The following is a 20850-nucleotide window of genomic DNA, read 5'->3' as shown; positions in this document are numbered from 1 at the left end:
AGTGCGACGGTCCTATCCATCAGTTTGACGTATTTCGACTGATATCGCCTTGCTCGACATGGACCATGACCCTTCTAGCGTGTCAGAAGAGAGCCCCACGCCAGCATCTTATAATGACAGGGTGGAGCCCTTACAGACTGGTGATTCAGTGCACGATATTAGGGGGGTCGAAGCCCTAGCAGAACAGGTAGTGGACATCGGTCATAGAACAGGCAGTTCCCCTGTCGGAAGCGACAAACGATCACGAGCGCGGCGACATAGTATGATGGATCAAGTTGATGGTGAAGCTCCTCAATCCGACCATACATATCCCGCCGGTACCGGTGGTGGCACTGTCAATGCGTTCGAGCTCAATGGAGCAGGTCAGGAGAGCTACACCCTCATTGACATTCCGCCAAACCTCGCTAGGATTCGGCAGATCATGTTCGGATGCAAGGAGCCCATCGAGATCAGCTTGCAGGAGTTTGAAACGTACTGGCCATTTATTGATAACGTCTGGGTAAAACAGAGGTCCAATTCTAGCAAAGAAGGGCATAAGATCTCTGAATACTATCAATGCCGGCTAAAGGTTAGTTTTCCTTCACTTATCAGAACGAGGCTAACCTATTGCTAGAGACCGACCCATCGGAGCTCAGAGACGCGGCCTTTGCCAGAGGGTAAGCGTCCACGAAAGAAAAAGGTTCGTGAAGGCGGACTTTGCAACTTTCAAATCAAGGTCATCAGATTCGAAGGCGCGTATTCCACGGTCACCATAGCCAGAACTCCGGGAAGCAATCGCGAACACGCGCATGATCTCGATTACATTGACAAGGTTAAGCGAAACTCGGGACTGATGGAGCTTGTCAGGAGGGAGGCGAGCAAGGGATACTTGCCTTCTTCCATCTATATGAAATTTCGTGAGGAGTCCGAGAAGCTCATTGAAGCCGGTGGGACGTATTTCTCTGTGACTGATGTCAGGAACGTGTCCGCAAAGTGGAGGCTACAGAACCCGGAGGTGAACCTTGTACCCCATGAAGGTTATGAGTATCACAAGGGTCATGGCATTGTAAGGGTTCGCGATACAGCAGACACCGGCACACCAGCTGATCTAACAGCCCCGCGCGCAAGTATATTCCGGCCGTGTCCGTTACCTCCTGATACTCTTCCGTTTCCTCAGTTTTCGCTCGACTTCCTAGACCCCTATCTTCCGAGGAATGACGAAAAGCGGGAATTCCCCCATGTTACCCTGTCATACGCCTCGTCAATGGACTCAAAGATCTCTCTTCTAGCCGGAATGCAAACGGTGCTTTCTGGCGAAGAGGCCAAATTAATGACACATTATCTTCGCTCACGCCATGATGCAATCTTGATTGGAGTCGGAACTGCACTTGCAGACAATCCAGGGCTGAACTGTAGGCTGGAAGGCGCGGGAGGTTTTGGTGGCCTTGGGCGGATGTGGCAGCCAAGACCAGTCATTATTGACCCCATGGCGCGATGGTCGCCCCATGGTGACTGTCGCATGTTGAGGACCACAGTCGAGGGGAAGGGTAGGGCCCCTTGGGTTATCGTGTCTCCCGGGGCTCAACTACACCCTCAGAAACTGATGACGCTGAAGGGTTACGGGGGCGATTTCCTTCGTATCATGGAGTACCAGCCGCGGCTGCGCTGGGAACATATTCTACGGGCTCTGGCCTCTGAGGGCATCAAAAGTGTGATGATTGAAGGTGGAGGGAGGGTTTTAAGTGAGCTTCTGAACCCCGAATACAGTGAGCTCATTGATTCAATCATCACGACCATAGCTCCGACGTTCTTGGGGGCTGGCGGAGTCGGGGTGAGCCCAAATTCAAAATGTGATGCACAGGGTAAGCCCATTGCCGCACTCAACCCGAGAAACGTGAAATGGGTGCCCTTGGGACAGAATGTCATAATGTGTGGACATATCAGAGCTACTCCGTCTGTACCTGCCACCGCATCGATAGCGGTCAGCTGATATAAATAACATTTCCCTCTGGCGCAGAGGCTACGTACTTCTGATCGTCTATTCCTGATAGGCATGCCACACGCTTGCCTGTAGAGTGTTACTACTCGAAATTTGTATTGAGTCTTCACGTCCAGCCCTAAGTTAGGGTAAGGTTAAGGTGCGGAGGGTAAAGTAATAAAGGGCCTCAAAGTAACCCCAAAGAGCAGCTAGGGATTTGTAGGAGGACATGTCCAGTCTTCACAAAGTGCGCGGGGCCATACTGTATTGAGCGACCCGAGAACTCTGAGTCGAAGCTAATGTACGACGTCTTCTACAATCTACGGATTACATGTTTGTTCGCATCGAAGCGATGTACTCAAAGCTGCTCAGGCTACATCAGCTGACATGGAGTGCTTTCACCGGGTTGGACAAGGCGCCCAATGAGGTAACTCAACCCAGAGACCAACTGCAGCTGCACGCTTGTTATCTAGGGCTTGTACTTTTGTCCTCGTAAAGCCCCTCTGCCAATTCGGATCGTCGACTCCAGACGTCGGTGGCGGTAAGCATGAGAAGTTGAGAACCAGTCCGAGCAAACATTACCGCCATGACCATTTAGCACTGAACTCACTAGCGACTCGCCTTCAAGGGCTTTGCTTGGTCTCCCATCTGTCTCCTGCAGCAGTACATAAGTCCCTGCCCCTCTTCTGTCTGCCTGTTCAAGAGGGGGTTTTGTTGCATTCTTTGTTCCTCATCAATACCCCTTAGAGAGCCATTGGTATCTCCCAAACCTGTCGGCCTTGGTGAGATTCATTCTACACTATAGCCCTAATGAATGGAACTAAATGCAAGTTTAGATTTTTTCTTGAGCTTGATTCAGTTGAACCGAAGCTCATCGCTTGACAATGACTTCGTTTCCCCCTCCGCGCCAAGCCGCCCGCAAGGCCTCGCTAGATACGAGGGACGAAATCCTTGTTCAAGTCGAACACTTCATCGGAATCGACGTGGGAACCGGGAGTGCCCGTGCGTGTATCATAGATGCCAAGGGCGACATTGTTGGATTGGCATCTGAGAACATCGGGCTCTGGCAGCCCCAGACCGGGTACTACGTATGTATCGCCCATGGAGATCATACACCTTCCGGCTTGCCTATACTAATACAAGCCAACACAGGAACAATCTACAAGTGATATCTGGCGTTGCATCTGCGTTGCAGTTCAGCGCGCTATTAGCCAGCACAATATTGACCCCAGTACCATCATTGGGCTTGGGTTTGATGCTACTTGCTCATTGGCTGTTTTCTCTAACGTGACAGATGAACCGGTTTCTGTGACCGGGCCTAACTTCGACACTGACCGCAATGTGATACTCTGGCTTGACCACAGACCAGTCGAGGAAACCGAAAAAATTAATGCAACCAACCACAGCCTGCTGCAATACGTTGGTGGAAAGATGTCCATCGAGATGGAGATCCCAAAGGTCCTGTGGCTCAAGAACAACATGCCCAAGGAAGTCTTTGATGATTGTAAGTTCTACGACTTGGCGGATGCCTTAACTCACATTGCCACCGGCAATGAGAAACGAAGCTATTGCAGCGTGGTTTGCAAACAAGGCTATGTGCCTCAAGTCCCAGTGGGCGTTGATGGGACTGTAAAGGGCTGGCAGGAGGATTTCTTGGTGCAAATTGGCCTGCAGGATCTCGTGGAAGACAACTTCAAGCGCATGGGTGGCGTTGATGGAGTGGTGAGTCGTTTCCCTTGGTCCCGGACACCACGAACTGACCACGGTCTAGAATGGTGACTACCTTAGTGCGGGTGAGCTCGTGGGTACGTTGTGCGAAAAGGCAGCTTCAGATCTAGGCCTACCTGCTGGTATTGCCATTGGTAGCGGCGTCATTGATGCTTATGCCGGTTGGATTGGCACTGTGGGTGCCAAGGTCCAGCTCGACTCGGAGCAACTGAGCGTCGATGCTGCAAACAATGATCAGGCCCAGGCCTTCTCACGCCTGGCGGCCGTTGCTGGAACCTCGACCTGCCATCTGGCCATGTCCCCTGGCCCTGTCTTTGCCCACGGAATCTGGGGCCCATACCGCGACACGATCATCCCCGGGTATTGGATGGCCGAGGGAGGGCAGTCAGCTACCGGGGAGCTGCTCAAGCATGTCATCGAAACGCATCCCGCCTTCAACCAGGCGATTTCGATTGCGGAATCCTACAATACCAATATCTATGACTATCTCAATGAGCATCTGAAGGAAATGATGACTGAGCGGAAAGCCCCTAGTATCTCTTATCTGGCTCGCCATTTCTTTTTTTACGGTGACCTCTGGGGTAACCGCTCCCCAATTGCTGACCCAAGCATGGCTGGCTCAGTTGTTGGCCTCTCTAGCGAGCAATCAGTGGATGGCCTAGCCATATACTACTATGCCACACTCGAATTTATTGCGTTGCAGACCAGGCAAATCGTTTCGACCATGAATGAATCGGGCCACACCATTTCATCCATCTTCATGTCAGGCTCCCAATGCCAGAATGACATTTTAGTCAAGCTTATTGCATCGGCATGCGGCATGCCGGTCCTCATACCACGCTATACTCAAGCCGCAGTCTGTATAGGTGCCGCCATGCTTGGAGCCAAGGCTGCGAGCGCAGATTCTGAAGGCAAGACAGAAGATTTATGGAGTATCATGGACCGGATGAGCAAGCCAGGAAAGAAAATTGTGCCGACGGATGACGAGAACGAAAAGGCTTTGCTTGAAGTCAAGTATAGGGTTTTCCTGGAGCAATGCCACAAGCAGCAAGAGTATCGCGCCCTCGTTGATGACGCCGTGCATTCGTGGAAGTCTTCTTAGGCTCCGATAACACATCTACCCTGCTAGCTCAGTTTGCCCATTTGTGTGGCTTGGAGGCACATTTTAACACAAAGCATCGTGATTTCCCCGGCCTAATGGTGAATTATAAGATACCATGTAGAGAACGGATTTTTATGGCTGTTTCTCGAGTATCAATACCTACATTCAAACTTTTGGGATGTAGCCGGACCTTAACTCATGGCCTTTATTTGCAACCTCGGGATATGCTGGAAGGATACTGGGATAATAGCGTACAACCTAATTCGCCGTAAGGATTGATTGCCAGTTCTGACAAGTCCTATTACCACTTGGCGATGTCAAATCCCAGACCATAATCCCTTGATCAGTTATTACGACAAGTTCATCCTCCTCCTTTGTGAAGCGGAGCTGAAAGCAAACTGCATCAAGTCGCAAAACAATGGGCTGCAGCTCAATTTGACCGGTGCTGGATGACCTCCACGATGACTGATAATAATTCCGAGGATCCATTTCAATCAGAGCTTCAGGCTCCAGTGCCCATATGTAGAGGACATTCCAATTCGCAATAGCAATCCGAGTTCCCTTGGGGGATGCGGCAACCTTACACCCGAGCGAACTTGTTGCGTTTCTGAATCCATAGAGGCGCGCCACAACATCCCACTGTGTCAATCGCCGGCCGCGTTCGAGGTTCATGGCATGTCCACAGTTGCCAGCTCGGCAGATGGCTTCTGATCTCAAAAGACAAGCAACAGTCCAGTTCTCTTTGCGATGCGTCGCGATCCCAAGGGAGAGATACATCCACCGGCATGCAAAACCATCAGATTCATGTGTCCCAAAGAAAGGAACTTCTATTGAATATAGTAGGCTCAGGCCATGAGTAAATTGAACAGAGGTTGAGTTTTCGTACATTGTCGACGATGCTATGTTTTGATATCCTGCGTACAATGATCTTCCTTGATAATAATATAATAGCTGACTTGATCTGTCGTTGAATGCCAGGTCTCGAATCATTGGACCGCCTGTAAACCGTCGCAATTGGCGAGAGGAATACGAAAATCCGACAAGATTGGGCGCAATATCATATTCTGATTTGTCGATAGCAGTGTAGTGAACAACAGCATGACTTAAAGACATACGATGGCACCACACAATGGCAAAAGCCCCGTCGGTAGCAACAGCCAAAGCCGAGGGATTGAAGTCCTCATACCCAGGAAACATCGTCATCCTCACTGGATTGCTTGACAACTCCAGGGGGTGACAAGCGAGGTATATGAATCCATTACGACCGTACTCCCTCGCCTGTCTCACAAACGGATGGTCGTCGCCTTCCATAAAGGGGGTGAATCGATAAAGTACATAAAGTCTGTCATCCCCGTAGGCTGTCTTCAGGATTTCAATTGACCCCGACTCGTACCAGGGCAGCCTCGCCTGTCGAAGCGGCGCGATCTGCCCGTTGCGGACTTGGAGAATCTGGACAACATCTTGACTGTACGGAGTGATTATAAGTGTTTCATCAGCATCCACGGCGAGCGATGATGCCTTGATGTTGGGTACTCGATCTCCAAATCTGAAGGTTGTGCAGCTGGCATCAAATTGGCTCCCATAAAGCTGCTTTGAGGCACGCGCTTTCAGCAGCAGGAAGAGGCTCCTTGTACTGAGAGAGGAGGTATCCAGAGGCGGACCAGGCGTCCGCTGTAGATGCGAAAGCAGTGCCTGACGACACCTGGAAGCGATCTCATACAGAAGATGGCATGACAAGGCCGTCTGTAGAAAGGCGGGGGTAGTGCAGCTGAGCAAGATAAGTGAGATCAATTCGGGAGGAAGATTTAGAAGCATAATAGATACCAGTCACTGAGCAGAAGCGATTGGTGGCATATAATTGAAGCTCTTTTTATCTTCCGAGAGGCATTGTTCGTGCCCTAGAGTGGTGGTTGCTGATAGGCTGACGGATGCCTGGTCCGGCCCTACCGTAACCCCGTCCTTGGAATTAGTTTGAAGCATGTCGTATTCTTAATGAACCTCGCTCAGCATCAACTCCTGGAAATGAATATTTAAAAGCCCCTTAGAAAAAGCACCAAACACCTCTTAAATGCGTTTCATGTACACAACGGACCAAATGCTGACAACGGTTTATCTTGCTATCCCGGGCTGCTTTTCGACAATCTGGGTGGTAGCCCACTCTAGAATGCTTTCGTAACAAAGCACGAACTGACTTAGGTTCTGAACCACGCTTGGTCTCTGCGTACGGAAGTCGGACAGTGTCTTCGCAACGAGATCCATCTGTCCACCGCCGAGCAATTGATCAAAAGAGCGCCCTTCGTGGTGCCCATCTGGTTGGGCGGATTGGCGCTTCAGCACATCTAAAACACTATCGACCGTGCAGAAAGTTCCAGTGCGGCCACATCCTGCGCTGCAGTGCACCAGAACTGGTCTTGTTGGGTTGCCTGGTGCAGCACTGGCCGTTGCATTCCGGACTTTATCACATTGTTCAATTAGATTAACGAGATGCTTCGGCTGAGAAGTGGTACCGAAGTCAGGCCAATCTGCGTATTGAATTTGCGTAACTTCGCGCAAAGGCTCGAACGGGAAGCCTGAATGCGACAAACCAAAGTGCCTGACAACAAGCGTGGGGTTATCGTCGCATTTACCACCAGCCGAGTCCTCTAGAGGGATATATTTCTTGGAGAAATTGTTCACATGAAATTGTCCATATGTTCCGGATTTCCAATACGGATGGCATTTGACTTGCCCCCGTTCAACCTCTGCAGTCAAAGACACTACAAGACGAATGTCTTGTTCCCATATGACCCGCCAGAAATCCTATCAACGTTAGCCAGGCCGTAAAACAGACAAGATAAACTGACATCAAAAGTATCAGGCACAGGAGCCTGGGTCGCTATGTAATGTTGCTCGCTATACTCGGCTTTGAGATAACTTGCATTCACATAGTCACATCCACCACGGGGTATGTCGTGGAGTTTCACTCTTGAGTGGTCATACGGATAGATGTCATTATATCGATTTTTTGCGCCCTTTTCAATTCCAGCAACACGGTATTTTGGGAACGAGGGTCTACCCGGACTAGAATCATTGTCCTGGTCGTATGATAATGCTTGTTTCATGCGCTCGAGTTCGGTCTTCTCAATGTCGAAAAACCTCGAAGCAGCAAGGCGACCTTGATCTGCAGGATCCGAAATCTCACGTAGCCAAGGTGGGAGGGACCGCCTTTGTGATGCTGATAAATGTTCTGAATGCTTCAGCGCAATTTGTCCTACACCACCGACAAGATCCATATGCTGACGGATGTTCGCAAAAAAGGGTATCGCAGCATTGGAAGACTCGGGTATATTACATCCACCAGCAACTGGTGCAGACTGCGGGAGGTCGATATGCATCGCAGATCCTTTCTCCAGTTTTGTACCAGAGGCCAATTTTTGTTGCTGTTGCTGGGTGAGTTCGGGAAACCTGGAGGAGAACGCTTTGAACCCTCCCGTCAGAATCATGCCATCACCATTCCATCCCTCGGCCGTGAATTTCTTGAGCACATTGGCAAGAGGGGCAGCATCTTTCATGTTAGATGTCGCGGCGTCATAAACGATTATGTAACGGCATTGTCTCCAACGGCCAAAATTCCTCCGATCGGCTTCGTCGGTGAAAGTGTTCGCTAATTTCTTGGTGTCGAATGAAGGGCGCTTGAGTAGAGTTGTCGGGATACACAGATTTAGTGCACCTTGAATATTTCCCCGGGAGAAATGTGCATATGGTCGTACATCTAACAGCATCAGATCATGCGCATGAGAGCCAACGAGCTCTGCGCAAGCCTCCGTCGAAACCAGCCTGACGCTCGGCCCTGCTGTAGAGATACTGTCGCGTTTCGTCGGATTTGCATCGTCTTTCTCCAGAGGACGACTTAAAGCGAGTCTGTAGACCGAGGGGTCAGGAACCGCAACAGCGAAGAAGGGATTGTGCTGCTCGGCGATCTGTTTTCCAGATACGAGTTTTCCTTCTGGACTTTCATTTGAAAGAGCATGCGAGAGATTTCCTCGGTTTTTTATGATGTTGTTCTGGCTTTCCGTATTGAATGAAAAATAATTGGAATCCGGCAATTCCGCTGTCGAATCCCGCGGGCTGGCCGGGCTAATTTTGTTAAAGGAGGACGGTCGTGATTCTCGAGAGTCGGATAACGGGAAGAAAGCCGCGGGCGACGTCGGCGATCTTGCCCCTGTCATCGCAGACATAACTTTTGAACTCGGCGACACAAAGTTCCTATCTTCTCTCGATAACAGTTGTCGAACTTGGAAATCGCTCATCCAATCAATCCGCTTGCCATGTCGATACCGATTGCGATTGCAGAAAGCCCAAGTGAAATATGAAGGACGGCCGAAGAAGTTTATGGAGTAGAAATATGCTCATGGGGAGGACTCGGCAGGTGGTCAAGTTGATTCTGGAATCTGGAGGGTCAAAGAGCGGGCTAGGCGGGCTACGTTACGTCATGGTGGAGGGCGGCAAACTCCAGTCCAGTTCTGTACGGAGTACACAATAATGAAGAAAGACGGTTATTTTTATTTTGCAACTTCAGTGACATGCATGATCTCTTAGAACTACTCCGTGGTCTTAGTTTGGAAAATAAGGACTCTAGATACCTACATTCCAATGGCGTCGTATGCATTGTGAACCATTATCAACCCAGTAGTAAGCGAGACTTTCGCGGAAGCCCTACACACATGGTGACATGATCCTACGGAGGGAATGCGAAAAGACACATCAGAAGACGACTCGTTGAGTCGTTGGAGGATATCTTGAGGGCACTGGGAGGCGTGCGCCTCTATTAAGCCATGTAATCTAAAGTCTTCCATCTGGTTCCCCTTTGAATCTTGTTACTCGCTTCTGTTCCCAATTGTCGAGATCTTTCGCCATAAGTCTCTGTAACGAAACGAGTTAGCTGCTGAGTAGGGATAGACAAACTGAGAGTGAGAATAAACTGGGCCGCGCACATAGTACTCTTCCCGGTCATCGCCAATAATCCTCCTCCGTGGATTTCTCTTGATTCCTTCCTCTCCATCAGGTCCCTTGAGGCCGAGATCCATCGCTTCTTCTTGGCTCAATTGTTTCACTTTGCGATCGTACCTCTCGTACCTCAGAGCAGCGGCCGGGGTCAGGACAAATGAACCAGCCACGATGACCATAATAAAAGGCAGTCCAAAGAGGAGAAACGGATGTCGTGGAAGTCTAGCACGATATGCCTCACCAAGCTTTTCCCCCAGCGTAGAGGACGCTGTGGTCGCCCGCCGGAAAGTTTTCGCTTGAAATACTGGCATCGCAATGGGAGTACGCCGAGCTAGGACCAAAAGATCTGCAAAAAGTTCCTGCGGCAGTGAGGTGGTCGGTTGGTGTTTCCCGCCATCAACTCAAAGCTCGGCGGAATAGAAAATCCGGCTGCTGCATGAAGTGTTCTCCGCAACGGAGCTTGTCATAAACAACAAAAATTTGGGCAACAGGCGGGCAAGCAAAAGCCGGAAAGCTTGCCTTCATATGACTATCAAGCAGTGCTTCTGATCAATAAGTGAGGATACGTCACGTCAATTCTAAGGCTTTTTTTTTGGATCGCTGGTGTTTGTGGTGTTTTCCTAAAAGCTGATCATCTACGACCAGGGAAGTAGTAACATTGAAACATCGTTGCTATCCCAGTGCTCCGCATCTTCCCGGGTCTCCCAGAGCTTCCGAATGTCGTTCACCACGGGCCCCATGTTTGGGGCAAGCGGCTTAGGGGGGTTCGGCGCCGCTCCCCAGCCGTCGCAAACGTCGCAGCCGTCGCAGCCGTCCAGCATATTCTCTCCGAGTAACCCTACGAGTATATTTGGGAACCCTCAAACAACGCAGGCTCCCTCAACAAACTCCATCTTGGGCGGCCAAACTCAAACTCAACAACAGCCTGTTCAGTCCTCAATCTTCGGTTCGGGCCAACCTCCTGCCAGCACGGCGCAGCCTCTTAATACTTCTTCCCAAGCGGCGCAACCCGCCTTCTTCAACAGTTTATTGGAGCGTGGCAAAAAGCGACCGCTCTCTACATTTGCTCAAAATGGTAGCTTTGAGGAATTACCTCATCTCCAGTTGGGTCTCGATGATATTCGCCGAAAGGCAAGGGGACTTGGCACCGGGGGTCTAAAAGACGCCCCTGTACCGAGCAGCAAAGCGTAAGCCAGTTACTCTATATCATGCTCGGTGTTTTTCTATACGGCTGACTTATCATTCGCTCAAACAGTCATTATCTACTCGCAGCATCAGGCGTTTCCCCTGGTCATGCTCTACGTGATCTGAAAGCCTTAGAGCCTCAAGCGTCTATTTCACTTCCATCAAAAGAGCAGGACGCCTTCGATCCCGACAATCAGAAATATTTAAGGAATATTCAACAACGTGGTCGCCAGGTCATGGTTGCGGAAAGTCTTGCCAGAGCCCAGCGGGACTTTGATTCCTTTCTGGAAGAGAAGGTAGATCTCAACTGGGAGGAGCAGCGCCATAGGATCTTCAAACATTTTGGCTTGTCTCAAAAAGATAACCCGGCAGGAGATTCAGGGCCATCATTTGGTCGTTCGACAAGGCAACCCAATCACTTCGGGCCTGCGTCTACCCACGGCGTTTCTCGGAGAAGCGTCTTTGGCCGTTCTGGCTTGGAAAAGTCAGTAATAGGTACCCCTGGTACTGGAAAACCGAGCCATCAGCTCTTCGACGAGCCAATGGAACGCACAGATGGTTCCGGCTTTCAAACCATGGACCTTCGATTCTTGCGCGAAAAGATGGGCTATTATGCGGACAAGGTCCAATCTCTCAACTCTGCTCGGCTCCAGGCGCGTAGCTTCCCAGTTATGCATGAGTTTTCTGAGGTTGAAAAGCATGCTGGCGGTGATGTACTCATCCCTAATTGCCCCTATTTTTCACGAGCTAACTTCTCCAGGTTCCTCGTCAGCTTTTTGACGCATACAGAGCTTTAATAATTATTGTCGGAGAATCGGCTGATGTTACGGGAGTGTCAGAGCGTGGCGCCATCAATGAGCGTCAATTCGCGGAGGACTATTTGAATGAAGCGTCAAAGTCGCAACAGGCAGTAAACATGAGAACGCGTATAGTTGAAGGTTCAAGGATGTTCCTTGAGAACTCATTCTACACCGAGATCGAAGCAGCAATCATCAAAAATCCGCGCGAAGCGCAGCTTGGTGGAATACCGACTGTGGTCAACAAAATTCGCGCGTATATCCGCCTCAGGGAATCCAGACGAGACCTTGCGCCGGATGGCACCGAGCTGCAGACTGTGGGGGATGATTACTGCTGGATTCTCATCTTTTATCTTCTGCGGTGTGGATTCATCACTGAGGCCGCAGAATACGTTACCCGCGATCCCGGCTTCCGGTCATTGGATCATAAGTTTGTAACTTATATGACAACCTATGCTCAAAACAAACGGTTACCAAGGGATATGCAGCAAAGAATCAATGGCGAGTATCAACAACGGTCGCGCAACGCTCCCGACAACACCATTGACCCATACCGAATGGCGTGTTATAAGGTCATTGGGCGTTGCGACCTTGGCCGCAGGCGCCTTGATGGTATCAACCAGAGCGTCGAGGATTGGATGTGGTTGCAGTTTAGCCTAGCCAGGGAAGATGATCGAGCAGAAGAGGTTGCGGGTGATGTCTTCGGTCTGGAGGACATTCAGACCGATATCACTGAGATAGGACAGCGAGTATTCGGAAAGGGTCAGGAAGGGCCTGGCGGCTATGGGACTTACTTCCTTTTACAGATTCTTGGAGGGATGTTCGAACAAGCCATTAGCTATCTCGGATCCTATGCGCCTGTCAGTGCAGTGCACTTTGCTATTGCACTCGGATACTATGGCCTTTTAAGGGTCTCTGATTTCTATACTTCCGGAGAAGAGATTTGTGAGTGGCGGACACCCTGATAATCGCCGTATACTAACATTCGCAGTATCTTTCACTATGAAACAATATCCGCAGATCAACTTCGGCTATCTTGTAACCCATTACACGAAAGAGTTCCGCACCGCTTATGTCGAAGCGGCAATTGACTATTTCTCTCTGCTCTGCCTTAATGCTGATCTTCCAGGGGCTCTGGGTAAATCTCAAGCCTCCGTGTGCCATGAGGCTCTGCGAGAATACATCCTGGAAACTAGGGATTTTGCGAAGCTCCTCGGCGACATCCGTTCGGACGGCTCTAGAATTAAGGGTCTGATAGAACAACGTATTAGCCTGATCAAGTTGGTGGACCAGGAAGAATTTTTGAGGACAATCACTGTACAGGCGGCCGCTGTCGCTGAAGACAAGGGACTAATAACAGACTCGGTCCTTCTGTACCACCTTGCTGAAGACTATGATCGTGTCATTGATATCATAAACAGAACCTTGTCGGACTCTGTGGCTGTTCCCTTGGGAAGCCCCACACTGAAGTTACAGCCTTTGCGACCTCGCACTAGCCTACAGCAGGATGACGGTGGACAGGAGGCTAGTGCCGAGCCAGGTACAAGCCTAAGCTTGACCGTGGTGGAAGAGCCAGTCGTTTTGGCAAAGAACATGATTGGTCTCTACAACCAGAATGCCTTGTATTATCAGCGCATTCGTCAATCAAGTCGAGACGCATGCGGCGTTTTGCTTCGGATGATGGAAGCCAAGGTAGAGGTCGAAGCAGGAAAATGGACAGCGGCCCTGGATGTAAGTCTCACTCGACCAACTCTTCGTCTCTCAAATTAACGTGTGGTTTTCTAGACGATCAATGGATTGGGCATTCTGCCATTACGAGCCAATGGCTCTGTACCTTATATCCGAAGTGCTGCTCAGGCGTTCTCAGCACTCCCGTCGCTTATTTCTAGCAATGTCGGCCATGTGATAATCTGGAGCATTACATGTATCGGACGTGAACGGGAGCGACTAAGCAGCGGACCGTATGAGAATGAGATGAGGCAGGGGCTCGCTGAGGAACTGTTGCTCATGGCGAAGGATCTGATGATATTCTCTGGAATGGTCAAGTATAAATTACCTCCAAGAGTCTATGAGACTCTTGCTCGGGCTGGAGCAGATATTGGCGCGTATTAAAGGGCATTCTTTTGGGCACATATATCGGGCTCTAAATGATAATCGAAATCAACTGCTCCAATTTCTCGGTTCATCTATATATTTATCAGGGGCCTTCAAGACAACTAGTAGCATTACCACTGACCACGCGACTGCCTATCTATTTAAGCCTTCTTGTCAAACAGCATAGTAAGTTCACCAGTTTGAACATCTGTCTGCTGGACTTAACCAATACTTCAGCGATTCAAGAAGGCCAATGGCCTAAATACCCAAGTTTTACTTTTATCCAACAAGAGGGGCGGGTGGTAAACTCAGGCCTTCTTGATATAACCCGTTACCCGTCATGAGGGGTGTAGATAACCTGATAATCAATTGTTTTTATAGGTAGGTCGACTATATTTACCAGCATTGTAGGATGGCTCGACCTCATCTTGGCCATAGTCCCCGGTCAAGACAGCCTTTTGACTCGCGGACGTGAGCTGGAAGAGTTGTAAGCATGGAGTAGCCCACAAGAATAGCAAGTATGTAGTCAAGTTCAAAGACATCCAGACAACAGACACAGAAATGGGGTAAGTTTTAGCACATTAATTAACTTGACTTCTGGTTGTTCCAAAGACTGGTCTGGCTTTGTTAACAAAGTATGATAAACATAGATTCTGAAACCCGTTGGTCTGTGGTATAAAGATCAAGCGACAAAGAAAGTGGCAGCAGGTGATTCACTCACAAAGAGTCTCTTTGAAAGCCACTCATCCAAAGACAGCCCAACTCGAGAATCGAATCAAGCCTGGAGACTCGGGAAGGCGGGATCTTGCAATCCGCCCTTCAGTTGTGTTCTGCTGAAAAGAATCGCAAGGACGGAGTATGTGGGAACCCCAGAACTTGGCTGTGATTCGCCGCATCAGAACACACCACAACAACACAACAATCTTCACAACACCAAGGACTAGTACTAAATCATTGCGCTTTTTTCTCCTTTGCTTCTTTGTCTCTCTCTCTCCTTCCATATCATATTTTCTTCCCACCCTTCTCTCCTATTCAATCCCAATATTCATTTTATCTACCTTCCCCAAATTTGTCGCATCCTTCGTTTTACCCACTGAAAGTTTGTTTCTGCCTCCAATGCCTCCTAAGAAGAGCGCGACCAAGACCGCGGCACGGACGGCCTCCGTTACCCAAAAGAAGACTACTGTGGCCGCAAACACCACGAAGAAAGCTACTGCGACTAAAATTGCGGCTCGGGAACGTGCAGCGATCACTGCCACCACCAAGAACAGAGCCACGAAGACTGCCACGAAGCCCGCGGCGGCGCGCAAAGCTGCCAAAGCAGAGGACATAACCAAAAAGCGAGCTCTCACCGATGACGAGGATGATGATTTGACTAGTCGCTCGACCAAGCGCGCTCGTGTTGCGAAACCCGCCACCGCAAAGCGGAAGCCAAAGGTGGTCATCAACAGCGCGCCCACCGTCAAACTGAACGTTTACGTATGTGGTGAAGGCAGCTCTGGTGAACTTGGCCTGGGGGTCGGGAAGAACGTTATCGATGTGAAGCGTCCACGTCTCAACCCGCACCTGCTGCCGGATTCTGTTGGCGTCGTGCAGGTGGCTGTCGGCGGCATGCATTGCGTCGCCCTTACGCACGATAACAAGATCCTCACCTGGGGTGTCAATGACCAGGGTGCCCTCGGTCGCGACACAACATGGGAGGGTGGTTATAAGGACATGGACAAGGGTGGTTCGGGCTCGGATTCGGACGACGATTCGGACGACGACCCCGAGTTGAATCCTCATGAGTGCACGCCAACTGCTATTCCTTCCGGTGCTTTCCCTCAGGGCACAGTTTTCGTCGAAGTCGCTGCTGGTGACAGTTCAAGCTTTGCCCTCACTGACGAAGGTGAAGTGTATGGCTGGGGAACATTTAGGGTAAGTCATCAAAGATGAAGGTGTGGCCTGACTGATATTCCTCAAGAGCAACGATGGGATTCTCGGATTCGATGCCAGCAGCAAGGTTCAGATGGTCCCCAAGCTTTTGCTGGGCCTCAAGAAAGTAAAGCACCTAGTGTGTGGAGACAACCACGTTCTCGCCCTCAACGAAAAGGGTGCCGTTCTCTCGTGGGGATCCGGCCAGCAAAATCAACTAGGTCGTCGCATCATTGAGCGCAACAAGTTGAACGGGCTTCAGCCCCGAGAATTTGGCCATCTCAAGAACATCGTTCATATCGGCGCTGGCGCCTTCCATTCATTCGCCGTGGACCAGAACGGCAAGGTTTACGCCTGGGGCCTGAACAGTTTTGGTGAGACGGGCATCCGTGAGAATGCGGGTGATAGTGAGGCTGCCATTGTCCGGCCCGAGGTTGTGAAGTCACTGTCAAAAATGAACATCGCCCAGATCTGCGGCGGTGCACACCATTCTATAGCTGCCACACAGGATGGCCAATGTCTTGTCTGGGGTAGACTTGATGGTTATCAGACCGGCCTGAAGATCGATAGCCTCCCCGATGACGCGGTTATCAAGGACGAGCGTGGTCGTCCCCGCATTCTAATCCAGCCTACAGCTGTTCCCGGAATCAAAGCTAAAGCTGTCGCGGCGGGTTCCGATCACTCAATCGCGATTGGTACCGATGGCCGCCCCTGGTCTTGGGGCTTTTCCGCTACCTACCAGACCGGCCAAGGCACGCAGGATGATGTCGAAGTCGCAACTATCGTTGAGAACACTGCTGTTCGGGGCAAGGCCCTCAACTGGGCTGGAGGTGGCGGTCAATTCTCAGTCTTCACCGAGCCAATTTGAATGCGAATCCTTTACGGATAGCAGGTCGAAGTTAGTGTGAGGGTGGGCTGCTTTTAAATTGTGATTATAGGGGTTTCTTCCCTCTCTTTCTGGGCGTTTTTCTCTCTTCTTTTAGTCATATTCAGGTTATGGTTTCTCAGCGGCGGATCTAGATTCGAATGTACTTATACTTTCAATTACACAACGATAGTAAACATGCGGCTCGGCTTGTCATTGAACTGCGCTCTGCCAATACATGGCGTTGGTAAAGTCATAATATAAACACTACCTAAGACAACCCGAATTAGTTTATTCCGGCATGACGAGTCCTTCCATCGCTTCAAGCTCATCTGCATGGCTATCAGTTTCTAGCGATTCATTCTTAGGCTCCTTAGGTCGCATGTTTGCCACGTCATGTTCATCTTCATGTTCTCTCAGTAGAGCGTCTAGTTCATCAAAATCATCCTCATCTGGCGGACCACTGTCAGTTCCAGGGGCTCTGGGTGAGGTAGGCTTTCCAAGGTCCGGCTCGTCTCTATGTTCTTTCAACAATGCATCAAGTTCGTCAAACTCATCATCATCCGGCGGGGCACCGGCTTCGTTGGCTAACGGCTGATTGTTGGTACTATCCCGTATAAACAAATCCTCGTCCACGTCCACCTCAGTTAATCCTCCAGGCGACCGCGAGGTGTCCTTTAGTATCGATTGGCTGCTTTCTGTCGCCGACAGGTCGTTGTTCGGAGCATCATCCGCGGGCTTTGGCTTTTCCTCGTCTATCCAAGTTCGTCGCATAGTCTGCAGACGTTTGGAATGACCAAGTCGCTCAATCATAGCTAGGCCATCCGCAAATTTGGCGCGGGGAAATAGATCATCAAGCCATAGTTGGTAAAAGTTCAAAAGGCGAGCCAAGTCAGAGAACTAGGTATAGCAAGTCAAGGTCAGCATGAAACCTCACCCTCAGTTGGGGCATTACAGACCTCATGTCCCCTACCCTTGAACTTTAGGTTTTTCCTGGCGGAGCGCCGCAACTTTGGGATTCCAGCTTGTGTGAGCAGTCTAAAAGGAAATAATCAGTAAACAGCGACTATCAGGGTGCTCCAACTGACCTGTTCTCATCTAGTTTGGCGATAGGTTGTCTCTTTTTGGCGACTTTGACCTCCTCATCAAGACCGAGGACTACCCCTGAGTTATCCGGCTGGGCTGATGGCTTCGGTTGATTTGATCTGCTCGTATTGGCATTGATTTCCTGCAGGATGTCGTCAAGACCGACATCGTAATCGAACAAATCGTCGACATAGTCGGTAGATTGCGCCGCCTCTGCTGCCAAGTTGGTTTCGTTTGCCATTGAACCGCTGAATGTGGATTGAGAAAGAGGTTAGTTCCGAAAACCAGCAGATGTATTTCTAATCAATCAGTTATGAAATGACCGCGTGTATAGAATGTCAAGCATGAAGCGCTGCGGAGCGCAGATCTTGGGCCGATATTCGATAACCCGGAACGCTAGGTATACCTACCTTGTGAGACGCGTCTCGGACGCGTCTTTAATTACTGGCTGATAGAACAAGGGAGGGAGGACAGTGACAGCGCGAGCTAATACACTCAAAACTGCCATTACTAGAGTTCAATTGAGCGCAATTTATGCCTAAACCTTGATCTGTAAGGTTCTTTACAAGGTAATAGGTGTTGGCCAACGGTCGGTACTGCTTGACTGCTCGTGCACAGTCAATGGAGTCAATTGATATGGACTGCCCTGCCTGCTGGTATGCCCACCCCGTTTACGGCAACTATACCGAGGTACCTGGGTGTTTATAATGATAATTCAGCTCTGCATGAAATGCTTGAGATAACATGGCTTGAGAGCCTGTTTGCGCATGGATAATTCGAAATTATGACCAGATATCTACCAAGGTTGAGCTTGATAGCAGTTCCTTGACATCCGTATCGCAAGCCAATCAGAAAAAAAAAAGACAAGAGAAGGTAAGAATTCTCATTGCTGCGAAGGTCTATCCGTAATCACATCGAAGTAGTACTCCAAAGATAACTCGTCGTAGTCCGCGCTAGTCCTAATCCGAGAATCAATCTTGGCGCTGACGACCTCCGACTTCCAATTCAACTCCGCCCAGACAAGAGACACCCAACTATCAATCGGCTCAATCCCGTCAAAATGGCAGGCGATAACATCTCGACAGTCGTGCCACCGAAGCGAGCTCTTACCGACTATCCGGTGCGATCTATCCTCGGATTTCTTCCCATGTTATGCACAATTGAATGCTAACATTGCTTTGCAGCTTATCGACTCTGACCCGTACGGACCGACCTCCTTAATATAGGAGCGATCTGCTAAAACAGTGCTCTCATCTAGGCATGTGCGACGAGTTTTCGGATATGCGAGGCCCTCAGACTATGCGGTTGCTGGTGCATCTGCTGCGGCATCTCCGCTTGCATTCTGGGTTATGGAGAGAGTGAGCCCTTCGCATGTGGGTAGGGGAGGTTTCTCGCCTGTAATGCGCCTGGCGGTGGCGATTGGTCTTATTGGTGGTACACACATCCTCTACTCGAGGTCGTGCAGTATGTCACCCCGCCCGACTTATATGCGTTCGTTATTAACTTCATAGACCGTTTCCATGGCCTCACGGAGAACTCAAGGGAGGTTAAGATGGACATGAGAGAAATGGTCGACAAGGTTAAGAAGGGCGAGCCTTTGTATGGGGTTTCGAAAGTCTCCCCCCACCTGCAGGGCGTGGCTGCCCGGAACTCTCGAAACTCCAACTTCTTCCTTCAGGTTATTCCGTGGTTCAACCTTGTCAACCATGAACACGTGAGTCCGTCCTATTTCAGGTCTAGCAGCATATTGACTATTATACAAGCACGGTGTTGATACAGCAAAATACTATCAGCAAGCCGAACGGGAGCTTGAAGCAGAGCGTCTGTCTAAGCTGAGCTCTTGAACGCGGCTTGAAAGCTGAGGGCAATTGCGTGACGCGGTGTGACGCACGGGCGGAGTCGAAATTTGTATACTTATATGGTCTCTAGAGTCATCAGTCGCTCGATCGGTTCTGCAACTTTCCTCCCGTAGGGTCAATCTGAGCATCATCGTCGAACCTGGTGTTCAGCTCCCGATGCTTTTTAGGTCGAGGCTTGGGGGCTGGTAGAGTCAGCAGTAGACACTTTTTGAGTTGTTATCACACGGAATACCCTTTTCGTTTTCCTGTATGTAGAAACGTCTTAAGAGCATGATTGCCTCTTTTCGCTGGAGCCCCCCGTGAACAGGATAAGGCGGGTCGATCGCGAAACTAGAGCTGATCAGCCTACGAAGAGCGACGAGTTTTCTTAAGGCGACAAACTCAGAATGCAAGGACAGGATGCTTCCAGTTCCCCCAAACCTCTCATTTCCACAGCCATAATACACCTGTCGTATCTGATACTGGCGAAGGGCGGCCGCGCACATGACGCAGGGCTCGACTGTCACGTAAAGGTCTGTCGACCGGAGTGCTTGTTTTGGGTAAGTGCGGAGCATCTCCTGGATTGCAAGGAATTCGGCGTGTCTGGTCCCCTATGAGACTGTTAGAACACTCTAGCTGGAAGAAGCCAGAGGCCTCGAAATATGATATGACATTTCTCCAGCCTCAACATATCTGCTGAGAACTATACTATAGACCCACGTTCATAGATCTGTTGGTGTCGTTCATTCCGCGGCCAACTATTTTATTCTTGTAAACCAACACGCAGCCTACAGGGGTTTCTCCTGTATCGAGCGCTTTTTGTGCCTACTCAAGAGTCAGTTTTCTTCCAACGCATAATGGCGACAACGCAGCCTAGCACCATCTCAAACGCCTGCTCCATGAAGTATGCCTGCTCTGCTGTTTGATTCATGGCGGCGCACTCGAAGATTCGCAATAACGCAAGCTCCACAGCAAGGATAGAAGCCAGGAATGGTGTTGCACGATTGAGAAGAAGTTTCGGGCATAAAATAGTAGGTGAAACCTTATTTCAGCACTATCAGAGTTTCTATACCATTGTCAACAACGCAGTCCCTCTAAAAGAGATTTTAACGCACACTGGTTATCTTGTGGCAGTTGATCTTCAGGTTCATGAACCACTTGCGCAAAAGTATTACGGCCCAGATAAGCGGCTTATCGCCTCGCTTATCGCTGCTTAGATATCAGTCTCGCTCCTCTCCCAACGCGTCCGTTTCCTTTAGACGCGTTACCTCGACACTCATCGGTATATTTTCAAATTG

At 49.9% G+C, this 20850-nt stretch overlaps 9 protein-coding genes across 9 annotated transcripts; 5 read left to right on the top strand and 4 right to left on the bottom strand.

Moving 5' to 3' along the window:
• Positions 1-58: 58 nt before the first annotated feature.
• DSM5745_08964 (RibD family protein) lies at positions 59-1969 on the top strand (the record flags this gene model as incomplete). The annotated part of the gene is made up of 2 exons (XM_026750980.1): positions 59-568; positions 614-1969. The coding sequence occupies 2 exons, from the start codon at positions 59-61 to the stop codon at positions 1967-1969; spliced, it is 1866 nt and encodes a 621-aa protein (XP_026600066.1).
• An 872-nt stretch (positions 1970-2841) lies between these two features.
• Positions 2842-4787, top strand: DSM5745_08963 (FGGY-family carbohydrate kinase; the record flags this gene model as incomplete). Its single annotated transcript, XM_026750979.1, has 3 exons — positions 2842-3045; positions 3110-3679; positions 3729-4787. 3 exons carry the CDS (start codon positions 2842-2844, stop codon positions 4785-4787), a joined length of 1833 nt encoding a protein of 610 aa, XP_026600065.1.
• A 258-nt stretch (positions 4788-5045) lies between these two features.
• On the bottom strand, positions 5046-6519 carry DSM5745_08962 (F-box domain protein; the record flags this gene model as incomplete). Its single annotated transcript, XM_026750978.1, has 2 exons — positions 5046-6458; positions 6508-6519. 2 exons carry the CDS (start codon positions 6517-6519, stop codon positions 5046-5048), a joined length of 1425 nt encoding a protein of 474 aa, XP_026600064.1.
• A 377-nt stretch (positions 6520-6896) lies between these two features.
• ptpA (putative protein tyrosine phosphatase (Pyp1)) lies at positions 6897-9004 on the bottom strand (the record flags this gene model as incomplete). The annotated part of the gene is made up of 2 exons (XM_026750977.1): positions 6897-7586; positions 7631-9004. 2 exons carry the CDS (start codon positions 9002-9004, stop codon positions 6897-6899), a joined length of 2064 nt encoding a protein of 687 aa, XP_026600063.1.
• Positions 9005-10490: 1486 nt separating this feature from the next.
• Positions 10491-13867, top strand: nic96 (linker nucleoporin NIC96; the record flags this gene model as incomplete). The annotated part of the gene is made up of 5 exons (XM_026750976.1): positions 10491-10960; positions 11029-11671; positions 11719-12700; positions 12747-13486; positions 13541-13867. 5 exons carry the CDS (start codon positions 10491-10493, stop codon positions 13865-13867), a joined length of 3162 nt encoding a protein of 1053 aa, XP_026600062.1.
• Positions 13868-14965: 1098 nt separating this feature from the next.
• Positions 14966-16631, top strand: DSM5745_08959 (RCC1 Chromatin-associated guanine nucleotide exchange factor for Ran; the record flags this gene model as incomplete). The annotated part of the gene is made up of 2 exons (XM_026750975.1): positions 14966-15766; positions 15813-16631. The coding sequence occupies 2 exons, from the start codon at positions 14966-14968 to the stop codon at positions 16629-16631; spliced, it is 1620 nt and encodes a 539-aa protein (XP_026600061.1).
• Positions 16632-16919: 288 nt separating this feature from the next.
• Positions 16920-17955, bottom strand: DSM5745_08958 (Chromosome segregation in meiosis protein 3; the record flags this gene model as incomplete). Its single annotated transcript, XM_026750974.1, has 3 exons — positions 16920-17528; positions 17588-17666; positions 17717-17955. The coding sequence occupies 3 exons, from the start codon at positions 17953-17955 to the stop codon at positions 16920-16922; spliced, it is 927 nt and encodes a 308-aa protein (XP_026600060.1).
• Positions 17956-18774: 819 nt separating this feature from the next.
• DSM5745_08957 (putative NADH-ubiquinone oxidoreductase 21 kDa subunit) lies at positions 18775-19558 on the top strand (the record flags this gene model as incomplete). Its single annotated transcript, XM_026750973.1, has 5 exons — positions 18775-18834; positions 18899-18915; positions 18973-19178; positions 19226-19428; positions 19478-19558. 5 exons carry the CDS (start codon positions 18775-18777, stop codon positions 19556-19558), a joined length of 567 nt encoding a protein of 188 aa, XP_026600059.1.
• A 90-nt stretch (positions 19559-19648) lies between these two features.
• DSM5745_08956 (nucleoside deaminase) lies at positions 19649-20483 on the bottom strand (the record flags this gene model as incomplete). The annotated part of the gene is made up of 5 exons (XM_026750972.1): positions 19649-19755; positions 19806-19903; positions 19955-20163; positions 20273-20377; positions 20433-20483. The coding sequence occupies 5 exons, from the start codon at positions 20481-20483 to the stop codon at positions 19649-19651; spliced, it is 570 nt and encodes a 189-aa protein (XP_026600058.1).
• Between the last annotated feature and the right edge of the window lie 367 nt (positions 20484-20850).

This window comes from Aspergillus mulundensis, assembly GCF_003369625.1.
Source record: "Aspergillus mulundensis strain DSM 5745 chromosome Unknown scaffold_11, whole genome shotgun sequence".
NCBI classification, from domain to species: Eukaryota; Fungi; Ascomycota; class Eurotiomycetes; order Eurotiales; family Aspergillaceae; genus Aspergillus; species Aspergillus mulundensis.
This window is presented reverse-complemented; position numbering and strand designations above follow the sequence as displayed.